Genomic DNA, 23733 nt, shown 5'->3' on the forward strand with positions numbered 1-23733 from the left:
GCTCTTCCCCTGGGGTGGCGGGGCCTGCGGTCCGTGTCAGCCCCTCCCAGATGCGTGACTGTGGGACAGGGGAAGCTGCAGGTGATGTTCTTAAAGAAAGCAAGTGGCAACAGGCCCAGGGAACCAGCAGGATTAAGCATCTGTGGTGCTATCCGCATGTCTTCTTCAGCTTCTCTGGGAGTGCCATTCTCTTCGGAGCTGTTGTAGTTACTCGAACAAGTTCTCAGGCCACTTTCTTTCGGCTGGGATGCTGACAGCTCCCTGCCATCCTTGAGAACGGTTGTGAGTAGCGTAGTTTACAGGTCATGCTGCAGCCGCGGGTTGAAGCTTCAAACATAGTAACTGGAGTCTCAGCATCAAGGGTTCACATACCTTCTCTCCCAGAAGTACATGGATTATGTCACTGTCTTATCATTTGCTGCTTTCTCCTTCTTCTTTGGTGTCAGTAACTCGCTGTATGTTTGGTACAGTGTGGGAAAAGAACATCAAATAGTGAAGTTCATTATAAATTGGGGATGCTACTGATCATACCAACACAAAACAGACTGTGGGTTGAGCCTGCATTTTATAAAATTATCCGTAATACTTAGTATAATCATAAGGTGTTCTTAAACAAGTACCTATTTTAAAGGTCACATGCTGTTTGTAAGGTTCAAAAAATTACTGTGCTTTCCAGAACATATGATGTTTGTGAAGTACGTCCAGGACCCAATCTGAACATGATTGTAGGTGCTAATGGAACAGGAAAGTCGAGCATTGTTTGTGCTATCTGCCTGGGATTAGCTGGAAAACCTTCTTTCATAGGGCGGGCTGACAAGGTGAGTATGAACTTCTGTAATTCTCTCTCTGAAGCACTGAATCTGGGTGCCTAAGTGATTGTACATGTTCTCTGGCTGCACCCCAGTCTTTAGCAAATGTAAATACGGAAATTGACTGCATGGCAGCACTGTGTGTTGGCATTTCTATTGACTTTTCATGTTTACATATTTTTATACTCTTAGGAGTGAAATTTCTACTAGTATAGCTATTTGGCTTACTTGTATTATTTCTGTTCCCCAAATTAATGAGAGCTTCTTCCCCTCTGTGGGTCTGTAGATTATAATTCATTTAACTTTGGAGACTGAAATTGGTAAGAAATGTTTAGACCATGGAGGAATTTCTAATGCTTCTAGTTGATGAGGAAGATTTTAGTGTCTTTACTTTTAGTTAATACACAGCCAAAATAAATTTTAGCTGTTAATTGTAAGTTTTCGATAAAATGTCCCATTACAGTAACTTTACTGTACAAATATATATTTTTATAAAAGATTGCATTTCAATATACTGTTCTTTTTAAATAATAACATATATAATTAATTTTGTAGGTTGGTCTCTTTGTAAAGCAGGGGTGCTTGAAAGGTGTAGTAGAAATTGAACTGTAAGTAGTAAAAATGTATTTCCTCCTGTGTTTTAATGAATTATTTCCCCACACAGCCATTCACAAAGTTGAGAGAAAAAATCTAGTGTGTATGGAGGTTTGTCTTTAAGCTGGTGATTTACATTTTCTTTTTTTTTTTTTTAACCCAATCTTCAAAATTTTAATCCTGTGTGATGTGTTCTAGGTGATCCTGCTCTGGCAGGGGATTTGGACTAGATGATCTTTGGAGGTCCTTTCCAACCCCTAAGATTCTGTGGTTCTATGATGTATGTTCCAAATACTGGAAGCTGTTGAATTACTCACTTCTACTTTGACCTCTATTCTTAGGCCACCTGTGGTTCAGAGCCTGTTATGAGCCCTTATCTTCCACCTTTAACAATATACCCACTGAACAGGCACTAGACAATTTCTAAATCAAAATGGTGACCAAAATTTCAAGAATTTGTTGCTATCTCATTGCTCATTTGTTACTGATACATCTTAATGAGATTAAGATTTTTGAAGATAATTGTTGAGATAGAGAGCTTAGTGAACTACTGATGGCAGCTTTGCCATTCTTTAAAAGCACAAAATGAAAACAAATTAAGGGGTTTTTTTTATGCTGCCTCATGCTATTTTTGTTCCCTGATGGAATGTATATAAACAGCTTATTGGTGTAGTTCTGTACACACATTTTTTACTTTTAACATCTTAGCACTAGTGTGGACCTCGTGCATACCAATTCTAAAACTTACTAAAAAACCAGCTTTGTCTAAACTATTCATATCTGTAACAACTTGTAAGTGGCTTACACATTCAGCATGATTATGTCATTTATATAATAACTTCCTCTGAGTTAAGATTTGCAGACATTCTTGATGTTTTCCATGTGAAATTAATTAATCACTGAAGTACAGTGCATGTTTCCTGCAGAATAAAATGTTAATCTGTTGCCACTCCAGTTAATTTATGGTAAATACTTAGTTTTTTAAAGGTTTTAATACCAAAGTTCTAACATACTTTGACACCTGGTAACCTTTGTATATTCTCAAAGGTGTAAACACTTCTTTTTATTAATCAGGTTCAAGAATCCTGACAACGTCATTATCACACGTGAGATTCAAGTGGTGAACAACACATCAGCATGGTTTATCAACAGAAAGCCAACAACCCTGAAAACAGTAGAGGAGCAGGTTGCAGCCTTAAGCATCCAAGTGGACAATTTGTGCCAGTTTCTTCCACAAGTATGAATGAATTTTGAAACACAGTGCAAATGGAGTTAGGTGTTTTGAGAGGGTTTTGTTGCTTCTTAGCTATGGTAGCACTTAAGTGATTTAGTGGAACAGCACAAAGAATGAGGGAATAAGGTGGCCATACCAGTGTGATGGTATAAGGAGGAATCCTGTGACCTTTAATGCTCATTAATTGGATGGTTTTGTACCTGCTATCAGTTGACAGTGAAAGGAAAGCTGCTGATATTCTCCATGTTGGTGTTTGAATGAACAGCAGCACTAGCACTGGTATCTCCCTTTCTTGTCTACTGTTGTCAGGATATTAAAAAAAAATAATCTATGGAAATCTTTATAAGGTCTTGAGATCTAGCACTTTATCTGTACCTTTACCTGCCTATTTTCTGTAGCTCTGCATCTGTGACCTTCCTGGTCAGTCCCCACATGTAGTCTTCTCTGGTTATATCCAGTAAGTTGCTCAGGATTGGGCCCTGTACTTGGTGAGTGACGGGAAAGAGCTGTCAGTATTTCCTTTTCTATAAACCAGAAAGCAGTTCTACTAAATCACTCGGCGGTTGCAGCAGAGTCTGGTAGCATCTGTGGCTGAGCAGTTTCTTGAGCATACTTAGTATCAAATTATGTAATAGTAAAATTATCCTAATGGCAAATCATTCCTAAAGGAGAAAGAAAAATAAATAATACTGCAAGCGGTTTCTGTACATGAATCCATGCTTGGGAACATCATGATTTTTGTGCAGCCATGAAGACATGTTGAAAAATATTTAAAATTAAAAATTAATATTCTCTGGGGTTTCACTTACATATTATCAATATTTGCTTAGAGTAGAACTTTCTGCATACTCTGCCAACATAACTTTGGTATTTAAAACAGCTTTTTCTTCTTTAGTGCATAAATATCAGTTCAGTGAATATTACTGTGCTGTAAGTTTTGGTTTATTTGCTCTCTGCCACCCTAGCAGTGGCAAGCACACTTTCACTCCGGTCTTGATTTTGAGCAGTTCCTTTGCCTTCAACAGCAGCAGTGATTCCAGCCTTAATATTAATTTCTACATTGTAGTTAATAATAAGAATACAGTGGATTAAAACCTTTTAGTTGTCTGTACTAAACTATTGTTCAGAAGAATGATAGCCAATTCACATATAATGAGCATATTATCTACTCAAAAGCTGCCAAACAGCCAAGAACAGCTAAGCGTTTTAGCTTAAATAGTTCCAGAACAGCTCCAGGAAAATCACTTCTGTTTAGAAGGTTTTGGTTGCTCCTCTGAGATGGTCATCCTATGCTTAAGTATGCCAGAGCTATCTGGCACAGAACTGTAGGTCGGTTGATCTTCATGAGAAATAGGTTGCGGTATTTAAATCCAGTATTGCTGTGTTGCACGATTTTTACTAATACTGTCTATTTATAACTTCTTTTTTTGGTGGGGTTTTTTTGTAGGATAAAGTTGGAGAATTTGCAAAACTGAGTAAGATTGAGTTGCTCGAAGCCACTGAAAAATCTATTGGTCCTCCAGAAATGTACCGGTTTCACTGTGAACTGAAAAGCTTCAGAGACAAGGAAAGAGAACTAGAGGTAAATATGAACATTATAGAGATAGAGAGCAGTGGCTGTAGAGAAATGAGCATAGCAAAATTTAATGCAAGATCTTGCAGAGTTGTAAGGTATTATTTATTTACAAAGCCTGCAGTAAGCTGATTTGTCAAATAATGCTCATCTTCTCGCAGAATTAGTTCACTCTGACACTCACTCATAAACAGGCAGACATGTGCAGCTGACTGGGACACAGAAGACAAGGGATTCCTGTTGCCAAGTATGCATCACTTCTCTGCTGTTCTGGATTAGCAGCTTTTCTGGAGAAATCCTTTTTGCCTTTTCAAAGTCATCAGCTGTTATACTGTGATCCTTTGCCCTGCTGACTTCAGCTTCCATAAATTATGGACAAGATTGTTGCCTGCTAGCTGTTGTTCCTGGTTTGGAATATTAACAGACAAAGAGGAAAAGGAAGAGTGTACCCAATAAGCTTCAACCTAGTTGCTGTCATGGTTTAAAGGACACAGAGTCTTTCCTTGAGCATTACTTGTACTGAAATCTTACAGAGCACAGGCTTGATGATCTTTGCAGAAATAACATGTTCCTTGCTGTTACTGCTGGGAATGGTATCTTGGGAGCAGTGTCTGTTGTTACATACAGGCCCTTATATTAATCCTTTGGTCTGCTGTTTCATGTGCTTGTGCATGCACATGCATTTACACTTACACATATTACGTTCACATACCAACCTTGATGTTTCTGTTACAAATCTCTGCAAGATTTTTCACAGGCATTTTTGCTTCTTGTATTTATCAAAGCCAGCTATGGTGGTTTAGAAACATCTAGATTAATGGAGGCTTGAGCTGGAGGGAGTAACTTCCTAAGAAATTTTAAAAGTAATAAACTAAAATAGTCACAGTAAAGTTGTTGTCTAAACTAGGGTTGTTTTTTTTCATAGGAAGTATGTGATAAATGTGCTTGAAAAGGCCAAACAAGTACTCCTGGTTGGGTTATTGTCCTATAATTACTACTGCAGTAAAAGATCCTTTCTAGTGTTATATTTCTGTTCTAAAGCACAAGTGAGGTGTGAACTATTTCTGAAAAGTGTTTTCACAAACTAGAGACTACAAACATGAAAATGCATTTTCTTACAGAACTTGTGCAGAGACAAAACTAACTCTTTGGAGAAAATGAAACAGAGGGTTGAACGATACAAACAAGATGTTGAGAGATACCATGAGCGCAAGCGCCATATGGACCTAATCGAGATGCTTGAGAGAAAAAGGCCTTGGGTGGTAAGTTTTTGTTTTCCATGCTTCTCTTAACCCGTTTTTCTTAATACTGCCATATTAGAAATAAGCTAAAAGTTCATTTAAAATAAATTTTACTGGAGTAACTTGACAAACATTACAATTGCTTGGTGCAGACAGGCCAGGTCTTGAAATACTGTTATCAGCCTAACTTTCATCAGAAGTTTGCCACCGTATGTAGCTGGACTGAAGAAGTTGCTGAAGACGTAATTTAAGTAGTTACTGCCCATTTAGTGAGGCCAGCAGTATGAGCCAAGAGCAGTACTCATTTTATTCCTTGCAGATACAACTGGCTTAATTTAAGCTGTACCTAGCTGTTCCAATTGCTTCTTCCAGCCATAACTTTTTTTACAAATGTTTTGTTTCTTACAGATTGCCTTCCCCCTTTGCAAATTTGAATTTATTTGAGTTTTTGTGTGCATGTCATAAATCAGGGCAAATACAGGTTGCCTATCTCAAAAGTATTTGCATTTGGAGAGATGGAAATTTTAAACATGTAAAAGAGCCTAGAAACAAGGATAGGTAATTCATGCAAAACAAATTGGGTCTTTCCAAATAGTACTTTGATGACTGTAGTTTTGTTTAACATTGGTCAATCAGATTAAATTATTATAAACAATTTAAGATGGCATGGATTTTATTATATTGAAGCAATGTTGTTTGCTTTGATTACAAGCTTTTTAAAATTCATTAAATACAGATACAGAACTTATGAAAAATTACATATCATATTTGTATACTTTTAGTGGTTGAATTCAGTGAGGAGGAATTTAACTTTTTGGCCACTGAATCCATAGAGTCAATAGCGTGTTTTGACACCTCTGTAAAGTACTGATTTGTAGCATAGAACTGGTACTGTGTACCAGATTACTAGAAGTCACTTGCCTGTGGATAATAATCTACAGTTGAAATCAAGGGTGATCAGCATAATTTGTATACTAGATAGCAGGTATTTGAACTACAGGCTGCAACAAAATTTCACATTGTGATCTTCAGTGTACAAGACTGTTACTGTTTTGTGGTTTATCAAATCCTTCAGACACATCACAGAATGTTAGGGGTTGGAAGGGACCTTCGAAGATCTTAGAGTCAAACTCCCCTGCCAGAGCAGGACCAAAAACTAAGGCAGATCTCTTGGTATTCTCCTATTGCAAAATATTGCTGTGGTGCAGACCTAACTGACAACAAAGAATCATGCAGCTGCTGGAATGACAATAAAGACCCAGGTGGCTTCACTTACCCTTGCCCCCTCGGTTGAATGGGGATGAGAAAATCCAACTAAATACATAGGCTTTTAAGCATCTGCTTTAAGTTGCATAAACTGAGCTGTAGAAGAACAGTGTTAAAGATTTGTGTGTTCAGAGGACATTTTATGTTCTCCTGTGTACCTTAATGGGGCTGTCATCAAGTGGTCATGTCATCTACAATCAGTGAGCAGATTTAAGCAACTATGGTTTTTTTTTAAATAGGTAGTCCTTCTTTTATAGGGTCTCAAAGAAAAGGGTTTTCTTGCCCCTCCAAGCTTCATCTTAAGGTAGCATGGTATACCATATGATACAGTGTTTTAAGGTAGTATGGTAACAGGAGGTTCTGTTCCTTCTGCTGTAGATGTCCTGAAACATGTAATTCTGAAAATGTATTTTGACCAAACCATGTCACTCTTCTTTTATTCTCCCATTCATAACTGAGAAAAGCTTTGTTTGATTTTTTTATTATTTCTTTTTAGGGGGAAATATCTCTTGGGAGGGCTGAAATTATTTGGAAGTTCTGCACATCTTTAGCAAAGTGTGTAATTACAAGCACCAAAGTTACCTGCTTCAAGGCTGTCAGAATACAGGGGTCTAGTGGAAATCAAGTTTTAAAGTGTTAGTTGGATTTGCTGTATAAATACCATATACTGACAGTTTTCAGAGAAATTTGCCTGTCTCTGAAGAAATTAGGTATAATTGTGTGTGTGTGCATTTGTTTTAACTTTGAAATGTAGTAACTTAGAACAAGAGCTACATTTTAAACTTTTTCTATCAACTAAGTGGTACAGCTTTATGCCTACAGCTTTGTGATGGTGGTTGCTGATTGTACCACAGAGCATAGAATTACTGCAGCTTTCTTCAAATATTTTTTGGCCTTATTAAAAGGAAACTGTGAAGAAAGAATTTGGATTTAATAACCTGAGTTGATTTATTTGTAATTAATCATATGTGTTTACAAGTGGGGTAATTAAATAACTAACTAGCAAAAAGTGGTAGTAGATAAAGCAAAGTTAGCTGTTATAGATAGAGCTTGCAGACTATGTTGTTTTGGGGTTTTTTTAATGCTCCAAACCTTGGAATAATCCAGGCATATGCTCTAAACCAGGGGCTTTCTTCAGTGCCCGCCAAATCCAACAGCTTTCACTTCCTGTGCACCCCATGTACATGTGTCTCCTCCTCCATCTGGCCCTCTGAATATTTTTTTTTTCTCATGAACCCTTAATTATTATTACCTCTTATTAAGAGCGTCATGCTCTTCATTTGGTTTAGGTTTTTGCTATTTTTATTTTCCTCCAGTGCATAACACAAAAAAATGTAGTTACTTGTTCAGCCTAAACTACTTTTCCCCAAAAATTTTCACCTTCTTGAAATGAAAGTTCTTCGTCACCACACTCCTTGCAATCTCTCTCTTCCCAGGAACACATCCCCACTTCAACTGCCTAGATTGTGACTTCTGTGGTATTTGTGGTGTGTGCTGGAGTTTTTTTGTTTCCTGAAATTCTCTTCTGCTCTCTCTCCTTGATTTACTTACTCTAGTGATTTGGCCAGCTCCTTTCTTTCTCCTGACGTTTTCTGTGGTTATTTGCACCTTAGCTTGACAACTTCTGGCTAAGTAGTACACAAACTATGGACAGAGAGGGCTAAATAATTCCACATCAATCACAGATGGATTTAGAGGGAAGGTAATTGCAGTCAAATTCATAATTTCTTGTGCCCCTTAAATTGCATATTATTTAAGAACCATGAAATGTGTGTACTTGGTCACTGGGAACTGAATGATCCCAACATATCCTAGTAATAGTGACTAGTAACGTGAGGATTGCCTAAGTGGTTGCCCTAATACTAGAATCTCAATGAGATTTTTCTCCTACAACAAATCTACAATTAAATAAAGTGCTAGAGCAGTATAAAATATTGAAATACAAGACAAAAGTATTTAATTATTCCTTCAAGGAATATGAAAATGTTCGTCAGCAGCATGAGGAAGTAAAACAAAGCCGAGACCAAGCCAAGGAAGAACTGAAGAATCTGAAAGAAATGCAGGCCCCAGTGACGAAAAAAATTCAAGAAACTGAAGAATGTTTTAAGAGTCTGGATATGAAACTCAGGGATAAGGTAGGTATTTGAAAACCTCGGCTAATGTGTGTAATACTTCAGGTGTTCTGTGTTGAGCTTTAGAAGGTGTAAAGCAATAACCTCTTTCTTTCTAGTGTTCCATAATGATGTGTTTCAGAAGAAATTTTTCTGAAGTATCTGTGCCCTGTTTTCTCACTGCCTTCTCCATGCCTCTGTTCCATTGAAAGCAGTAAAGCTCAAGGAATACATTTTAAAGTAGAATTTCAGTAGCAACACTGGAAGTCCATTCTCTTGGTTTTAAGAGCATGCAAATTTTATAATTCTCTTCATAGAACCTTCAAAACTTTGAGGGATATAATCCTACAGTTTTCCTGAGTTAGATACTTAGATTGAATTAGTTGCCTGTTTTCATTTGTTCAGTAGTTTGGGTTTGTGGATGCTCTGTTTATCATCTTAAAATGTAGGCAGTTTGGGTGGTTTAATTTAAGCTAAATGACAACTTTTCTGGCCTAAAAGCCTTATTTTAATAATTAACTTAATTTAGTATGTAGGGTGGATTTTTTGTTAGATAGTACACCTCCATCAGTAGTGAATACTTTTATGCATAAAAGAACTGAATAGAAAACATATCTGTGCCTTATACCTTACTATCTGTTTTTTGAAAACTGCTCTCTCTGGAGATACCAGAAATTACTATTTCTGTGTGCCAAATTAGAAAGTACTGTAACTCTGTAGTATTTTAACCACATGTACTATTCAGGCTGCAGAAGTCATTTTGTGCATAGGTGGCTCATTTTCTAATGGATAACCAAAATTAGTTGGTAACATGACAGTTTGCTGCCACGAATTCTGTTTGAAGAGAATTGATCAGATCAAAGGACTTGGTGTGCACATGCATGTGACATGTAGCAAACCTGTCAGGAAGAATCGGGGTCTGAAATTTCAGTGACATTTATTGCACTGTGAGCTAATACACTGGCCATGTGCTTTCTTAAAAAAACGAAAAAACTCTCCCCCACAAATAAAAGAAGCCCGAAAAGCAAATCAAAACTGGAAGAAAAGTAAACAATGAAACAAACAAAACAGAAAGACCAGACAAAAAAACCCCACAGTTTGTTGTTCACACTGTTTCTGGTTTGGTTGTGATGTTAACTATGCCAGGTAATATTACTTACCCAAGTATATTAGGCAGAAATTCTTCACCATGAGAGTGGTGAGACATTGGAACATGTTGTCCCAAACCATTCTGTACTTCTATAATTGTTATTATTAAGAAAGCACTTTGCATTTTGTGCTCCACAGTACTGCAAGAGTTCCTTATGCTGTGACTCAAAATGCCTAGATGCTTAAAAATCTTGCAGTTTTATTAAAGTGGGCTTTCATTGAGTTTTTTATTTGTTTTGGGGGCTTTTATTTAAGTGTACTTCCTTAGAGGAGGTTTAACAGCTGGAAGGTTGAAATTAATTTTCATGGTGCAGTAAGTGCCTTTGTCCTTGTGAAATACTAAGCATTATTTTCATTGTTCCATATTACCCTGCTAAGTTTTACTTATACCTTTTATTTCAATTATTTATACTACTATATTTTTTCAAACTGAAAAGAATTCTGCACCATTGCTGCCAGAATTCTTAGAAGTATTGGGCTATACTCATGCAGAGTTTTTCCCCTGTTTGTATAAGAAACCTAGAACAAAACAGTGAGCATTTTAAATTTAACTTGTGTATTTAGCATAGGCCGTTTGCTACAGAACTATGATAGAAGACTTGAAGGACTGTACTAGCTGATTGTCCTGGTTTGAGCCAGGATGAAGCCCATTTTCCTTTTACTGATCAACTCAAATACTTGAATCAAGATATTTTGCTGCTCAATCTAAACTTGTAGAGTAAGACTGTCACACACTAAATGTCCACAAGGTTAGCACTATGCTGAAGTGGTGTTCAGTTGGGGCACAGCAAATGAATTAGGTGCATTTTGTTCTATAATACTCCAGAAGCCAGAAAGAAGGAAAGATGCTACAGATGAAATAAATAATAAATAAATAAATACAAGTCTAATTTGGATTATTAGTATTCTGTCTTGAAGAAGCCTCTTTAGAGTCTAAAGTAATGGTAAAAGGCTATATAAAAGGTATTATATACCTGGTTATGATAGGAACAGTTTGTATGACACCACACAAGGTAACAAGACAGTAAAGGTATATTACTGCTTTTGGAAGTTCTGTGATAGTAGCTTTTTTTTTGGGTACTGAAAGCCATTGTCCTCCCATACATACATACCTTCTTAGTTGGGCTGTGAAAGCAGTTATTTTAAAGGAGAATCAGTGCTCCTTGCACTGTCAGGAGGTAGTTTTGACTTAAGGCAAAAACAGAAAGCTTTTAAGAACCATATTTAAAATTGATTAAATTCTTAATTAGTTCTTCACTTTTTCATAGATACTGCTTGAATTTATTGTAACTTAAAATTTTATCTTTCTACATGTGAGCATTTCAGACAGTTATGTTGTAAGCCAGCAGAAGTTAATTAATGAATGATTTTATTATACAATGTTACTGTGTTTTGGTCCCAAAAGTTGTATCTTTTCAAGCCAAATTTCAATTTGTAATAAAGGCACTTGGCAATTTTTGTTGGCAAAAAGCCTGACACGGTGGTAAAAATTTTGCCTGGGAGGAACTGGACTGAAAGTGAAGGCAAAGCTAAATTTAGGAAGAAATTAAGGTATCGAGCCATGGCATGACTGCTTTGTTCCTGTCTGTTTGTTACAATCCTTTTATGGATTTGGTGGAACTAAGAATCCCTAGCAAAATCATGTGCTTTGAGTGTGTAGAACATGTAGATCCTGAAAAAAGAAAACCCAAATAAGCCTATTTTGTAGAAAGAGGTTGATAAAATCATGTGAGAGAAGCCTAGAATAGTGTTGGCTTCAGAGTCTTTAAAGGCATTTGAACAGAATGGACTGTGCAATGCAATATATTTTAGGAATATTTGACAGCATGAAGTGGTGTGTTGTGGTTGTACCATGAAAACCATAAAGGAAGTTTCTTATGAATCTGTTCCGTAAGGCAGATACATAAATATATATGATGACTGAAAAGGTGATAATTGAAAAATTGAATTCAGTTCCTTATTACTATCTTGAACTTGAGAGCCTTCAGAATTGTTTTGTGAATATTTTGCATCAGTTTGCTGGCAGAGTGCTTCCTCTTTAGGATGCCTGCTTGAGGTCTTTGGAGAGAGTATGGAATCAGTATTGCATTGCAATTAGCTGCATGACTGAGATGTATTGTTCCATGTTGCCTTCATGCTAACAGCTGTTGAGTCAGGGTCTTAATTTTTTGTGCATCTTCCAGGTTATGGGAGAGGAAAGATTCTGCATAGTTATATTTTCTCCATTTTTGATGCATCTTGAGTGTTTTCAGTGTGACTGTAGGAAGACATTTCTCATAGCCAGAGTGCTATGTGTGTTTGTTTACATGTCTGCACTGGAACTTACTTACAGTCCTTCCAGCATTCCAGTATTCTGCTTGCACTGCTTTCAGCTGTGAAGGTTCAGGGAAGGAGGAATGAAGTTTGTAGAGAAAGGATAGTACATTTCTGTTAGTTCGGAACTCGGCTGTACAAATGCCTGAGGCAACCTGCCCTGGTGAGACAGGGACTGAGTGACAACTATAGTCCCTTTCAACCTGTATTATTCTGCAGCTCTACAGAAGTGGAGCGCAATACGGAAAGACCAGAAACATGAAAAAAAAAGAAAGCCCAGAAACATGGGTGCCTAGATGTGAGCCAACAAGCTGCTAAGCTAGGCTGAGCAGTATATAGCTTTAGCACAATGCACTTCAGGCGTAGGATGACTGACAAATTCTGTTTTGGCCATCCTGTTCCTAGGAAGTTAAGCCTTTCTTGCTCTAAGTATAATCTTTCCTTGGTACAGTTGGTTTTGAGAGAGGCAAGAACACTTTATAAGTGTAAGGGTCTAAATGTATTATTTTCATTGAAATTGAAGATGGACCTACTTTAATTTGAAGTTGGGTTTGGAGACTTCCTCTATTTGTCATGCCTGAATTTGCAAATGTGAAGCTGAAGGGTTGTGAGAGGTGGTATACTGTTTTTCAATTTTTCATAAATTGCTGAATATACACATTTCAGATACAAGCAAGAATAAAAGAAACCAACGAGTCTGACTTTTTCAGTAATAAAAAGTGGAATAAATGCTTAGTTACACATATGCAGAATGTTCCTTTAAATATGTCTGCTTTTTACAAATAAAACTAAGTTTATTAATGTCTAACGCAAATATCTTGTGTTTTCAGACTGCTGAAATAAAAGAAATTTCTCAAAAATGTAAGCAGAAGCAAGATGCTTTGGAATTGAAAGAGAAAGAAGTAAGAGTCTTGATATTTGTGACTTTTTAGGTGTTTCTTTGCTAATGCATTAGTTCATTGCTAACTATAGCATATGATGCATTTAGGCGGAATGCTGCTACTTCAGTTCTGCAGTAAAACACAGATGCTGGGTTCATTTTTTTCTGCTCCTTTGTCCATGGAGAGGGAGATTTCTCTGAAGAGGCTGCATGTGGTTGCACGCTTCACTCTGTCCAGTACACAGTGTATCTTTAAAATGCCTGTTAGCCTAAAAGGTATTACTAAGGTGTTATATTTGAACTATTTACTGACTCAGTGCATGATTACATCAGCAGTTATACCAGCTGCACAGATATCCTAGTTATTTGCCATAGGTTTTGTATACTGAACTCTTCTAATGTTGGAAATGCTCAATTGTTAGATTGAAGACATTCTTCAAGCTTTGAGAATGAAAAAAGATGAAGAAATGGACAGACAGAGAAAAATACACAATACTCACAAGATAATAGAAGACTGGAAGAATGAGCTCAATACAATGGTAGTCTGTGAGAATCTTCAGCCACAAATCGATGCTGTTAATAATGAGCTGAGAAAATTACAAGAAGAAAGGGCAAATACTGATAGTGACCTAAGTGATCTAACAGCAGAAAAAATGAACCAAGAGAGGGAAAAGAAAAGTAAGTTACTTGGGGTTTTGTTTGTTTTCATTTTTTATTATTTATATTTTATAATGACTGTTTTTATGGAAACTATACTTGTCCTGCTGTAGTGAAGTAATCTGAAAAGTTTACCTCAAGCTTCATACTTGTATCTTACATGTATAGCAGTCCTCTGGTCTGTTACCAGTGTTATTAAAAGGAATAGAGACCACTTCCAAAACATAAAGAACAGTAAGATTCAGAAGTCAAAAGGTTTGAAGCTATCCTTCCAAAAAATCAGTTTCCTCTGATCTCTGGGTAAGGAGGCTGGTTTGCCAGTTTCATTTTTTTCTGTTATTAAATGGGGGTGTCTACTGTTAGCAGGATCAAAAAAAACCTAACAAACCCAAACCTGAAGCAAAAGCATTTTTCTTTGAAGATGCAGTGTTTAAAACTATCTTTTTGACAGTGTATTTAGCTACTGATGCTGCTTTTGTACTTCCCTGAGCTAACCTTAATTTTAGTAAATTCTTTATACTAGGCTAGGATTTACAATTAGTTCTTTCTAAGAAACAAAATTCAAAAATTACAGCTGTCCTGGTAGGGGCATTGTATATGTTCCTCTGTGAGTATAGTACATTTGCACCTTCCTGTCTATTTGACACCTACCATAGAATCCAAGAAGAAACTGAAGTACAGAGAGACCAAATGACCTTGGGAGGGAGACACTGTATGTTTTACATTGAGAGGCACAGGAAGTATTCAATCTCTGTTTCTCCTGAATAGCAAATGCTTTTGCCCACAGTCTGTTGTCACGTGTCATTTCCTGCAAGCACTGAGTAGCACTCAGATTTTATGTTGCTAGTGCCGCTACCTCTTTCCTCTTGGGGTGTTTTAAATACAAAGGTAGAAAAAGTTTTAAAATGAGATACTTTTAGGACTTAATTCCTGTGTTTGAATGTGCTATATCACATTTCATTATCCTTTGGGTAAGTCTTAATTTTATGTTAGATTTTAAGCTTTAATAGTTCTTAAGATTTCTATAGAATGAGCAGCATCTGGATTGTGGGAATAGAAACTCCTGATTATTACAAGCTCTTCACAGCTTTGTTGGTGGAGTAGCATAGTCAATGAATACTGGAAACTGCTAGTTATAATGTGTACCTGCTGTGGACTCTGTTAAAGAAACTGCCTTAAATTACAGGAATAATTGATCGCCTTGGACAACTTAGTAATATAATGAGTATGAAGGAGGAGATACTTAAAGGGAGATTCCGAGACACACACACTGCTCTTATGTGGCTAAGAAAAAATAGAGACAAGTTTAAAAAAAATGTTTGCGAACCCATGATGCTTGAAGTAAGAAAATTTACTTGTGTATCACTCTAACCAGTTAATGTTTAGTTGATTTATGCCGTGCGAGACTTTGAGAATGACTGAGACTTTCTAGACATCTTCAAACATGCTGCCACTTACATGCAAGATACATTAGAATGGTGAACTATTTGTAATTTTAATTCTGTAGACAATGTAGTAATACTCAACATGGAGTAAGGTTAAGAGGTTTCTTCCCCTTTCCTCCTAAAGGACCAGTCTTTTGTTAAAGTGCCCATTGGAGATTTCCTTTAAGGTATACCCAGTTATTTAGACTCAAGTAGTTCTTATTTGTGGCTTAAAAAGCAGTGGTAGTTTCAATTGAATACCTCCCTTTATAGCAGTCTGCCCAGCAAGGGTTACAGCATGTCATTGTGATTCCCAGATGTTGTGGTTTGCTTTGCACAGACACGGAAGCACCAAATTTAGTCCTAGTTTTGTTTTGTGTTTTGGTTTGACAAACACTGTGTTAGCTAGGAATAGCAGGGCTAAATTTTCAGTTGCTTCATTTTTTGTTTGTTTGTTTGTTTTCTGGTGCATTCCTCCACCATTATCTCAGCCTCATGCAATATATGCTCCATATAATGTAAAGAATGCATTCCTCTTCCTTCTCAGAATTGCAGGCTTATTTTAATGGTATGTTGCTACAATTTAAATTAATTGAACGTGGAATATTTGTATGCTAGTTCTTACGCTTTGTGCATTTACTAGAACTGTTCAGAATTATTTTTGTTGAGTATAAAATCCCAAGTATTTTGTGTTACTACCAGAAGTTCTCATTCTTCCTCCAAGACCACACCAAGTTAATTTTACAAATATCTTAGTAGAATGCCTTTGCTCTTACAATAAGGCCTCTGTAACATTCACTAATGTCTGAATTTGTTTTCTGTGATGTGATATAAGTTAATCTCATTTACTTATAAATTACATCCTTCAAATTGCTAGTAATTGTACCCCCAGCCTTTGACTGCTTAAGGTTATTAAATTGTGTAGTTCTGTGTAATTTTGCCTCTGTGTGTCATGTATAGTGACTGAATGTGTAATCACTAGTGAGAGTTGCTGATTTTTATTTTTTTTTTAAAGAATTCTAATATAATTCATTCCATCTGTGTATCTCTTGTGTTCCTAGGGCATCACAATTCTGCATTTATATTTGGTGATGTTCAATATGTCCAAATCAAAGGGAATTGCATATGAATAACTTGTGGGGTGTGATGGTGTCTGTTTCCCTGAGTTGTTTCTAAACACTGGAGAAGAGCCACTAGACAGGAGAAGGTGGTGGCTGCAGTTTTTAAGTTTAGGGTGCAGCAGAAGAAGGGGAGGTGGTATGATGGAGACAATGGTAGCTCCAAGAATGCTGAGAAAGGATATGGATGGGTAAAAAATAAACAAAATGATATGCAAGTTACTGTAGGTTTCTTGCCAAGATACTTGGTTGCAAAAAAGACAGATTATGTCTTTAAAGACATTTAAACATTGTCTTTGTTTTCATTAAATGCAGGCTTAGAGATCATCTGACTGCTTAAAGTGCTTAAGGAGGATCTTAAGTCCAATTGTATTAAATTACTTTCTCATTACCTTTCTTTATCAGATCAATATGAAAGATAATAGACACGCTAAATATGTTGAAAATCACATTTCGGGCAATGACATGAGGGCTTTCGTTTTTGAGAGTCAAGAAGATATGGAAATGTTTCTTGTGGAGGCAAGTAGGCACATCATTATATTAAATATTGATATAGGAACCCAAAATGTTGGAGTCAAGCAAGTGAGTGTATTTATTAAGGTTTGTTTGTCAGGATCTGCACAGTAGCTAATAAAAAGTATTCAAAGGTTTACTTCTGGATTAAGGTTTTCTTCTCAAGTAAGGTTTTTGTTGTGTTTTTTGTTTTTCTTTTTAAAAGCGTAGAGCAACTGGAGGGATGGATGCAGGAATATTAAGAAAATACTTATTTTCTAAAAATAGATTTGTCTTCCTTGACAAGGCAGTAATTGTGGAGGAAAAAATACTTTTAACAAGAAAATGAAAAGAGCAAGAAACTACAAATTTAATATCAAGCTTTTTCAATGTCTCCTGACTAAGGAGTCAAGAGGGCATCTTTTGGGACAAGACAATGGTCCAAGCAGGAAATCAAGCTTATATTTTTTTAATACTGCTGTTTCCTGGTGTGGTGAGGAGATAATTCACTTTTATAGCCAGACAGATGAGGCAGAAGAAAAAAGCCATGAGCAATGGCATTAACTCATAATGCATACCAACTGCTGTCCATGGGATACTGTGATTAACAACAAACTCCTGCAGCTTTTTGAGATATATCTGTCCTTCACAGAAGCTACTAATTTTCATATATGTGAACAGCAGTGGTGATATCTGAGGCCGTAGGGCCTTGTCTTGCCTCCATGGTTGTGGATTTTGGTAGCACCTCTCCAGACTGTCCAGGGGCTGGCCCGGGAGCATCTTTGTGTATTTGTCAGCAGATGTCTTCCAGAAGAAGAGTCCTATGCGTGTTTCGCTCATCAAGGGATTCACAGAGGCACAAGCATGGGAATGTAGTTAGGTTGCCTGCTCCCATTTGATGTTTGTTATGCAACATGTGTTTCCTCATCCAATTAAAACATCAGCAGCATGACGCTAATTTCTTCCCTTTTAACCAGCTTAACTGATCTTTCATTTGTATACACAACCTTTTCTGCCCTGTTAGTACCAGGCTTTTCAGAGCCTCTCTGGCCAGTGGCGCACCATTATCTGTGCAGAATGCCCCTGCAGCCTGAAAGATGGAGCTGCCTTCTTGGCTACATAGATTGAGCACCTGGCTTGAGATTTCTCTGATTGCTTTTGTTTTTCCTAGTGCATGGTATTTTCATGGTGAGAGAATTAACTAAGCTTTGCTTTTAGAGAAGTCAGTGATCCCTGAGCTAGATTTGTTTTTTTTGTATTCTTCCAGAGGTTGTGTATTTAAAGTAGTTCCAGTTTTGTGAATCAAGAATAAATACTTGATTTTTTATACAGTGATTTTTCAGCTCTTTTTTGCCATTTACTTAAAGTTATCTGTATTTAGATGCGTGATCATCAGAAACTAAGAGTGAATGCTGTATGTGCACCTGCTGAATTATGGGCTGAAAAGTTGCCTTCGAGACCTATTGAAGAATTACGGTGTGTATCACATATCAGTGTGGAATGGCTTTAAATATAAAGCTTTGGTGTTGTTGGTGTAGATTAGCTTTATGTTAGAATTTTCTATGCAAATCAATTTTTCAGCAATTCTGTTGTAGGTTGGTGGGACTTCTTTCTGAGTCTTCAGTAACTTCAGCATGCTTACTTGCCAAATTTTGTTCCTGATGTCTGCTTCTTTTTCTCCTTCTCAGCCGATACGGATTTTTCTCATATTTACGAGAGTTGTTTGATGCTCCTTACCCCGTGATGAGTTATCTTTGCTTCCAGTACCATGTTCATGATGTCCCTGTGGGAACAGAGAAGACAAGAAACATGATTGAAAGGGTGAGATGTCCTAAATAGCACAAACACACTTGTGGTCTAGTGTTTTATTTTGGAAATTCTTCAACAAGTTCATGGGGAGAAAGCAAAACATTTCTTTAGCTTCTTATTTAGCCTTTAGAAGTGACAAAATACTCACATACTGTGGCGTCCTGGCAAATGCAGTCAATCTAATGCAGTACCTCACAGAAAGTTAAATACAGCTTTCACCTGCACACTGTTCTAAGTCAATTACACAAAGTTGTTTTATTGGAATAACTTCTACTTGAAGTGCATGATATTCTGGGCAAAATTTAGTCAAACATTTAACAGTATATGATGACAGTGCTGACCTCTCATGCTAAAGCAACAATTAGAAGGTCTTCTTCTTTTTTTTTTTTTCTTTTTTTTTGTTTTTTACATTGAGAGAATCAGTTTCTGGCAAATACAACTATATAGCATCAGTCATAATTTATGTGATAAATAGTATATAAACCTTTTGGATTCTTAGAAAATAGTAAGAGCTTCTACTGGGAGTAATTTCCCTACCTTACTCTTTCATAGGTTCTTGCAAGCTCATCATTGCTGCTTTATAATACATAACATACATGACAGTTTTCATTTTAAATCCTTATTCACTTCTCTGTTTATGCTCGACGTTTTTTCTGTCTTATACAAGGAGTGAACTCTTCTTTGAATTCAGAAGACTACTCGGAGCTCTCTGAGAACTACTTTTTTGAGAAACTCAGGAAATAGGCTTTGTGAAGTCCTGTTTTGTAGGAATAGCTGTTGCTCCTTCCTATTTTCTGTGTTTCTGAGGTGCTCTGAGAGTGGAAAAAAATAAAGTAGAAGTGGAGGGAGTGCTAGATTAAAAGAACTTACCTTCATGTTTTTTTCTAAGCATTTCATATTTAAACTGCAATTCCTCAACTACTTTGTGTTTATCACATGACGAAGCAGAATACCTATGTAATAGGTCTTTGAGTTATATTTTGTAAACTAGCCAGAATTACTCCTTGGATGCTCCCTCTTTTCCACAGCCCTGTGAGCAGCAAGCGAGACATTGCTAGGGACAAAGATCAGCCACTCTTCTGAGTATGTCGCATGTGGCATTTTCTCAGTTCAGTTGTGTAAAGTTTTTTCTTTAATTATTTTTGATTGAAAAATGCAGAGTTTGCAACATTTTGTTTCAGACAAACCAGAGAAAGCTTTAGTTTAAAAGAAAACCTGATTCATAGAGCTGAGCATGTAGAACGAAGAGTAGGATGGGAATGTTGTCAACCACAGTCTGACCTATAAAGCAAAGTAAACAGTTTTCAGTGTCCAGGAACCGTATCAACAGAATATTGCTGATGTCGTGTATATAAACTGAAAAAATCTTTAGCTAAATTTATGATGTCCTATGGAGACTTTTTGCTGTTCATTTTATATCCTTTTGTGCTATACTACCTTGCATTATGGTAAACTTTTAATTATTTATAATAGCTTTTTGACATGATTAATTTAAAAATAGTAACTAATATTTATATACATATTCCTTTTTGTCCTACAGATAGATACATTTTGCTTCACTCAAGTTCATGCATTACAGCTCACCTTGTAGTTTAATCTCTTAATACCTTAAGTGCTTTTGGTTCTTTGGTACAGAAGCTACATTTGCATGTTACACATCTACAAGCAAATGTAGTCCTAGCTCATGATACAGTACAAGTATTAACAGGTTTTCCATGTGTCTAGTGTCAGAATAGTCAGAACCTGTTTGATTTGAATTGGTAACCTACTCTGTTTTACAGTATCTTAACAATTCTTTGCTGACCAGTATGAGTTAAAAGTCTAATGATGCATTAAATTTAGCAGCATCTTTTTGCAAAGGCTTGGTAGCCAGTCAGAATTTTGCAGATGCTGAAGTTTGTTAGTGTGGATTTTAGCTAGTTCATTCCTTGTTCTTGAAAAGCATTGCCTTAAGTGATGGTTTTGCCAGATTAATATTCTTGTGTGTTTTTTAGGTCATACAAGAAACCAAACTTAAGCAAATATACACAGCAGAGGAAAAATATATTGTTAAGGTATCTGCTTATACAAACCTAACAGTCTCTACTAACTCATGCCTGAGGCCAGCACAGTTTCTCAATAGTTCAGTGGATACAGAGGAAAGAAGACAACTGGAACACCTTCTACAGGTAAGAGTGTAGTCCTGTGCTGTATATGATGTGAAAACTACACATTTTATCATGCAATAAGGATTGCCTACTTGCATGTGAAAATACGCTAGTTAGTAGTAAGTATGCCATGGTCTGTGTTGTTTTGTTTCAGGACCTCAATGCCACACTTAAGTCCTTCGATGTGCGTTTGACTGCATTGTTTGAGAAACAGAAACAACTGGAACGCAGAGACAATGAGCTCAGGCAAAAGAAGAAGGAGCTTTTAGAGACAGGAAACAGGAGGAGACAGCTGGAATCCAAAATTGCTGTGAAGTATGATAGGTAGGAAGCAAGACACATTATCTGTGAACATGAACAATTTCAGTAATGAAGGTATTTTGCCTTCCTCTTCAGGAAGTGTGCTTTTATGCTTATAAAGTAACCAGTAGCTGAGCATCAGACACAGGTGATAATCAAGACAAAGATGTTCAGAAATGGAGATAAGGCAGTATTTGAGAAACCATGTAACTTCCACATGGTTTCCTGTAATAAAATCATAGGATTCCAGTGAGAGATCATTGCACTTACTCAAATATCACCATAGTCTTCTGTCTTCATAATACACATCTAAGTAACACCATAATGTCCATAAATGTTCCTAAGTAAGCATGTCGGAATCAAGTTGAACTTGATTGTCTGCAGTATTTGTCTTAATGTATTTTCTGGGTTTGTTGGCCTCTGCAATTAGTTCTTCTACTACTGCTTTGTCATAAGGGATAACTGGTTCCAGAGGTATTTCACTTCAGCTCACACTCCCAGAAGGCAGTGTAGATGACACTGCCTTGGACTTCATTCCCTCCTCTCTTGTAAGACAGTGCCAGCGGACATTATACCCTCAAACACTGCTATATGTTCTTATGCCACACTACTTTTATTTTCTGAAAGTTGGTGTTTGTTCTCATGTGCACAGCTTTTGTGTTACTTACTGTCATTAAACTGAAAAAAGTGTGTTGAGAAAAAAAGAAAAATAAGGCTGCATGCATGTTAGGGGGACCAAGATAAACTATTGCATAGTCATAAGTGTCCAAGTTGCTATGAAAAGGAGCAGCATTAAAAAGTGTGGATGTGAGCTTAGCCTCAAAGGCAAGTATTGCTCTTTGGTTTCTTATTAGGGGTACATATATTGTAATCTTTTTTTACACTATTACATACATACATACAGAATATGGTTTAAAGGAAGGAGATGCACCCTTAGCCTAAACAAATATCAATTAAATCCTAATTTTTGAAAAAAATAATTACACTCTTTTAATTTTGCATAGGAGTGGGAATCTTGACACAATTGCAGATAAGGCTGTTAAAAGTTTTCTTGTCTACTCTGTGCAGGATGGGGTTCCCCTAGTGAGACCTCTGCACATGCCCGTGGACAATGTAGGTCCCATAAGCAGCTGGGTCAAGGCACACTGAGTGTGCGTAGTAGCTACCTCTGGACCTCAGGCTCCCCAGCTGCTGGTAGCTGGACATACAGACCCCTGAGGCTACAGCCCTGCTCTCTCACTCACCCATGTGGACACACATTCAGAACTGGCTGGGCTCCCTGGTTTCCGAGTAGCCAACATATTTCACTCAGAGACACACAGGCACAGAGCTATCCATGAGAGCCAACATGTAGTCAACATGTAGTCCCCAGTAGCCAACACCCCAATCATCTTTCCCTTTCATACATAGCACATGCCAGCAAGTCTCAACCTTAGAGACAGCAGACCTCAGGGTCAGTGGCATCCAGGCTGGACTCCCCATGTCCATCCAATAGCCATCTCTTCCTGTGGTCTCACCATTAGTTAAACACACACCCCGTTGGATCCCAGGCTACTGCAGCTACTAACCAGCTAGTCTGGCTTGGTTCACTGGGGATCAAACACTTGCACACCTGTGCTTGTACCAGGTGGCATTAGGGACAACAAACACAATGGGCTTCTGACCTGTGGTCCCACTCCAGTGACTGTTGCTTAAGTCTCCTCACTCCCATCTTTCCAGCTGCTAGCATCACAGACAAACAGACCCTCTCCTCATTTATGATCTGACTACAGTTCATTGCCTCTAGACTCCCATGCACACACATTAATGCTGAATAGAGTCGCATCACCTAGGAAGAGAGTGCAAAATGCAATTGAATGAGCAAGTACTAATTGGGGATGGCTGGACAAGTGTATTATTGACCAGCCAACTGTTTACATGTAACTGACCCTTTTAACCCCATATCATCGTGTTTTCCTGTACTTGTTCCTCTCCAAGTTGTCTGGAACCCTCCCTTTTCTTGCATTTGGTTTCTTCTTTGAATAGCCAATAGTAAGTCCTATGCAGTCATAGAACCATTGAATGGTTAGGGCTGGAAAGGACCTTAAAGGGTTCCAACCTCCCTGCACTGACCAGGGACATGAAATGCTGGTCACTAAATGCTTTTCTGCTGCATCCTCTAATGTCTCTTGTACTGCTAGAAAAGAAGCTGTTTCAGTGCAGTCCAGAGGGTGCTGTGATGTTGATTTGTTTGGTTTCACACCTGGGTGCTGGTGCTGAGGTTGTCCTGGTTGTCCCTTCCTCTGTGTCCTTAGTATGGGTTCCTGTGTACCTCTGGGCTCATGGACATGGGCATTTAATTGATTGATCACTACTGTGATGGGCCTGGGGTTAGACAGTGTAAAGTATTATTTGGGCTTCATGCATCTGCTGTTGTCTCTCCTTTTTGGGTGTGCACCTGATACCTGAGTATCACATAACCTAACAGAAAACTGTTCTAAAACTGAGGTAGATGGCAACTGCTTGAGCTCCTGCTATCTGCCCCTTTACAACTGGGTTCATCAGATTTGATGTACCTTGGTAAATAACTTGCTGATCCTTTCTGAGCACCCTCTTCTCTAGAACTGTGTTCCAAGG

General features: G+C 37.4%; 1 protein-coding gene across 1 annotated transcript in view; it reads left to right on the forward strand.

The window, feature by feature from the left end:
* Positions 1 to 683: 683 nt before the first annotated feature.
* Positions 684 to 23733, forward strand: part of SMC5 (structural maintenance of chromosomes 5) — a 39749-nt gene continuing 16699 nt past the window's right edge. Inside the window, exons 1-14 of the mRNA XM_009994900.1 lie at positions 684 to 818; positions 1365 to 1417; positions 2478 to 2640; positions 4085 to 4219; positions 5332 to 5472; positions 8691 to 8852; positions 13121 to 13192; positions 13593 to 13848; positions 15014 to 15168; positions 16775 to 16888; positions 18243 to 18337; positions 18550 to 18682; positions 20665 to 20838; positions 20972 to 21141. Coding sequence (XP_009993202.1) covers positions 720 to 818; positions 1365 to 1417; positions 2478 to 2640; positions 4085 to 4219; positions 5332 to 5472; positions 8691 to 8852; positions 13121 to 13192; positions 13593 to 13848; positions 15014 to 15168; positions 16775 to 16888; positions 18243 to 18337; positions 18550 to 18682; positions 20665 to 20838; positions 20972 to 21141 — 1922 coding nt within the window. The 5' untranslated portion in view covers positions 684 to 719. The remainder of the gene's footprint in view (positions 819 to 1364; positions 1418 to 2477; positions 2641 to 4084; positions 4220 to 5331; positions 5473 to 8690; positions 8853 to 13120; positions 13193 to 13592; positions 13849 to 15013; positions 15169 to 16774; positions 16889 to 18242; positions 18338 to 18549; positions 18683 to 20664; positions 20839 to 20971; positions 21142 to 23733) is intronic.

Source organism: Chaetura pelagica, unplaced genomic scaffold (assembly GCF_000747805.2).
Source record: "Chaetura pelagica isolate M959 unplaced genomic scaffold, ChaPel_1.0 scaffold330, whole genome shotgun sequence".
Lineage (NCBI taxonomy): Eukaryota > Metazoa > Chordata > Aves > Apodiformes > Apodidae > Chaetura > Chaetura pelagica.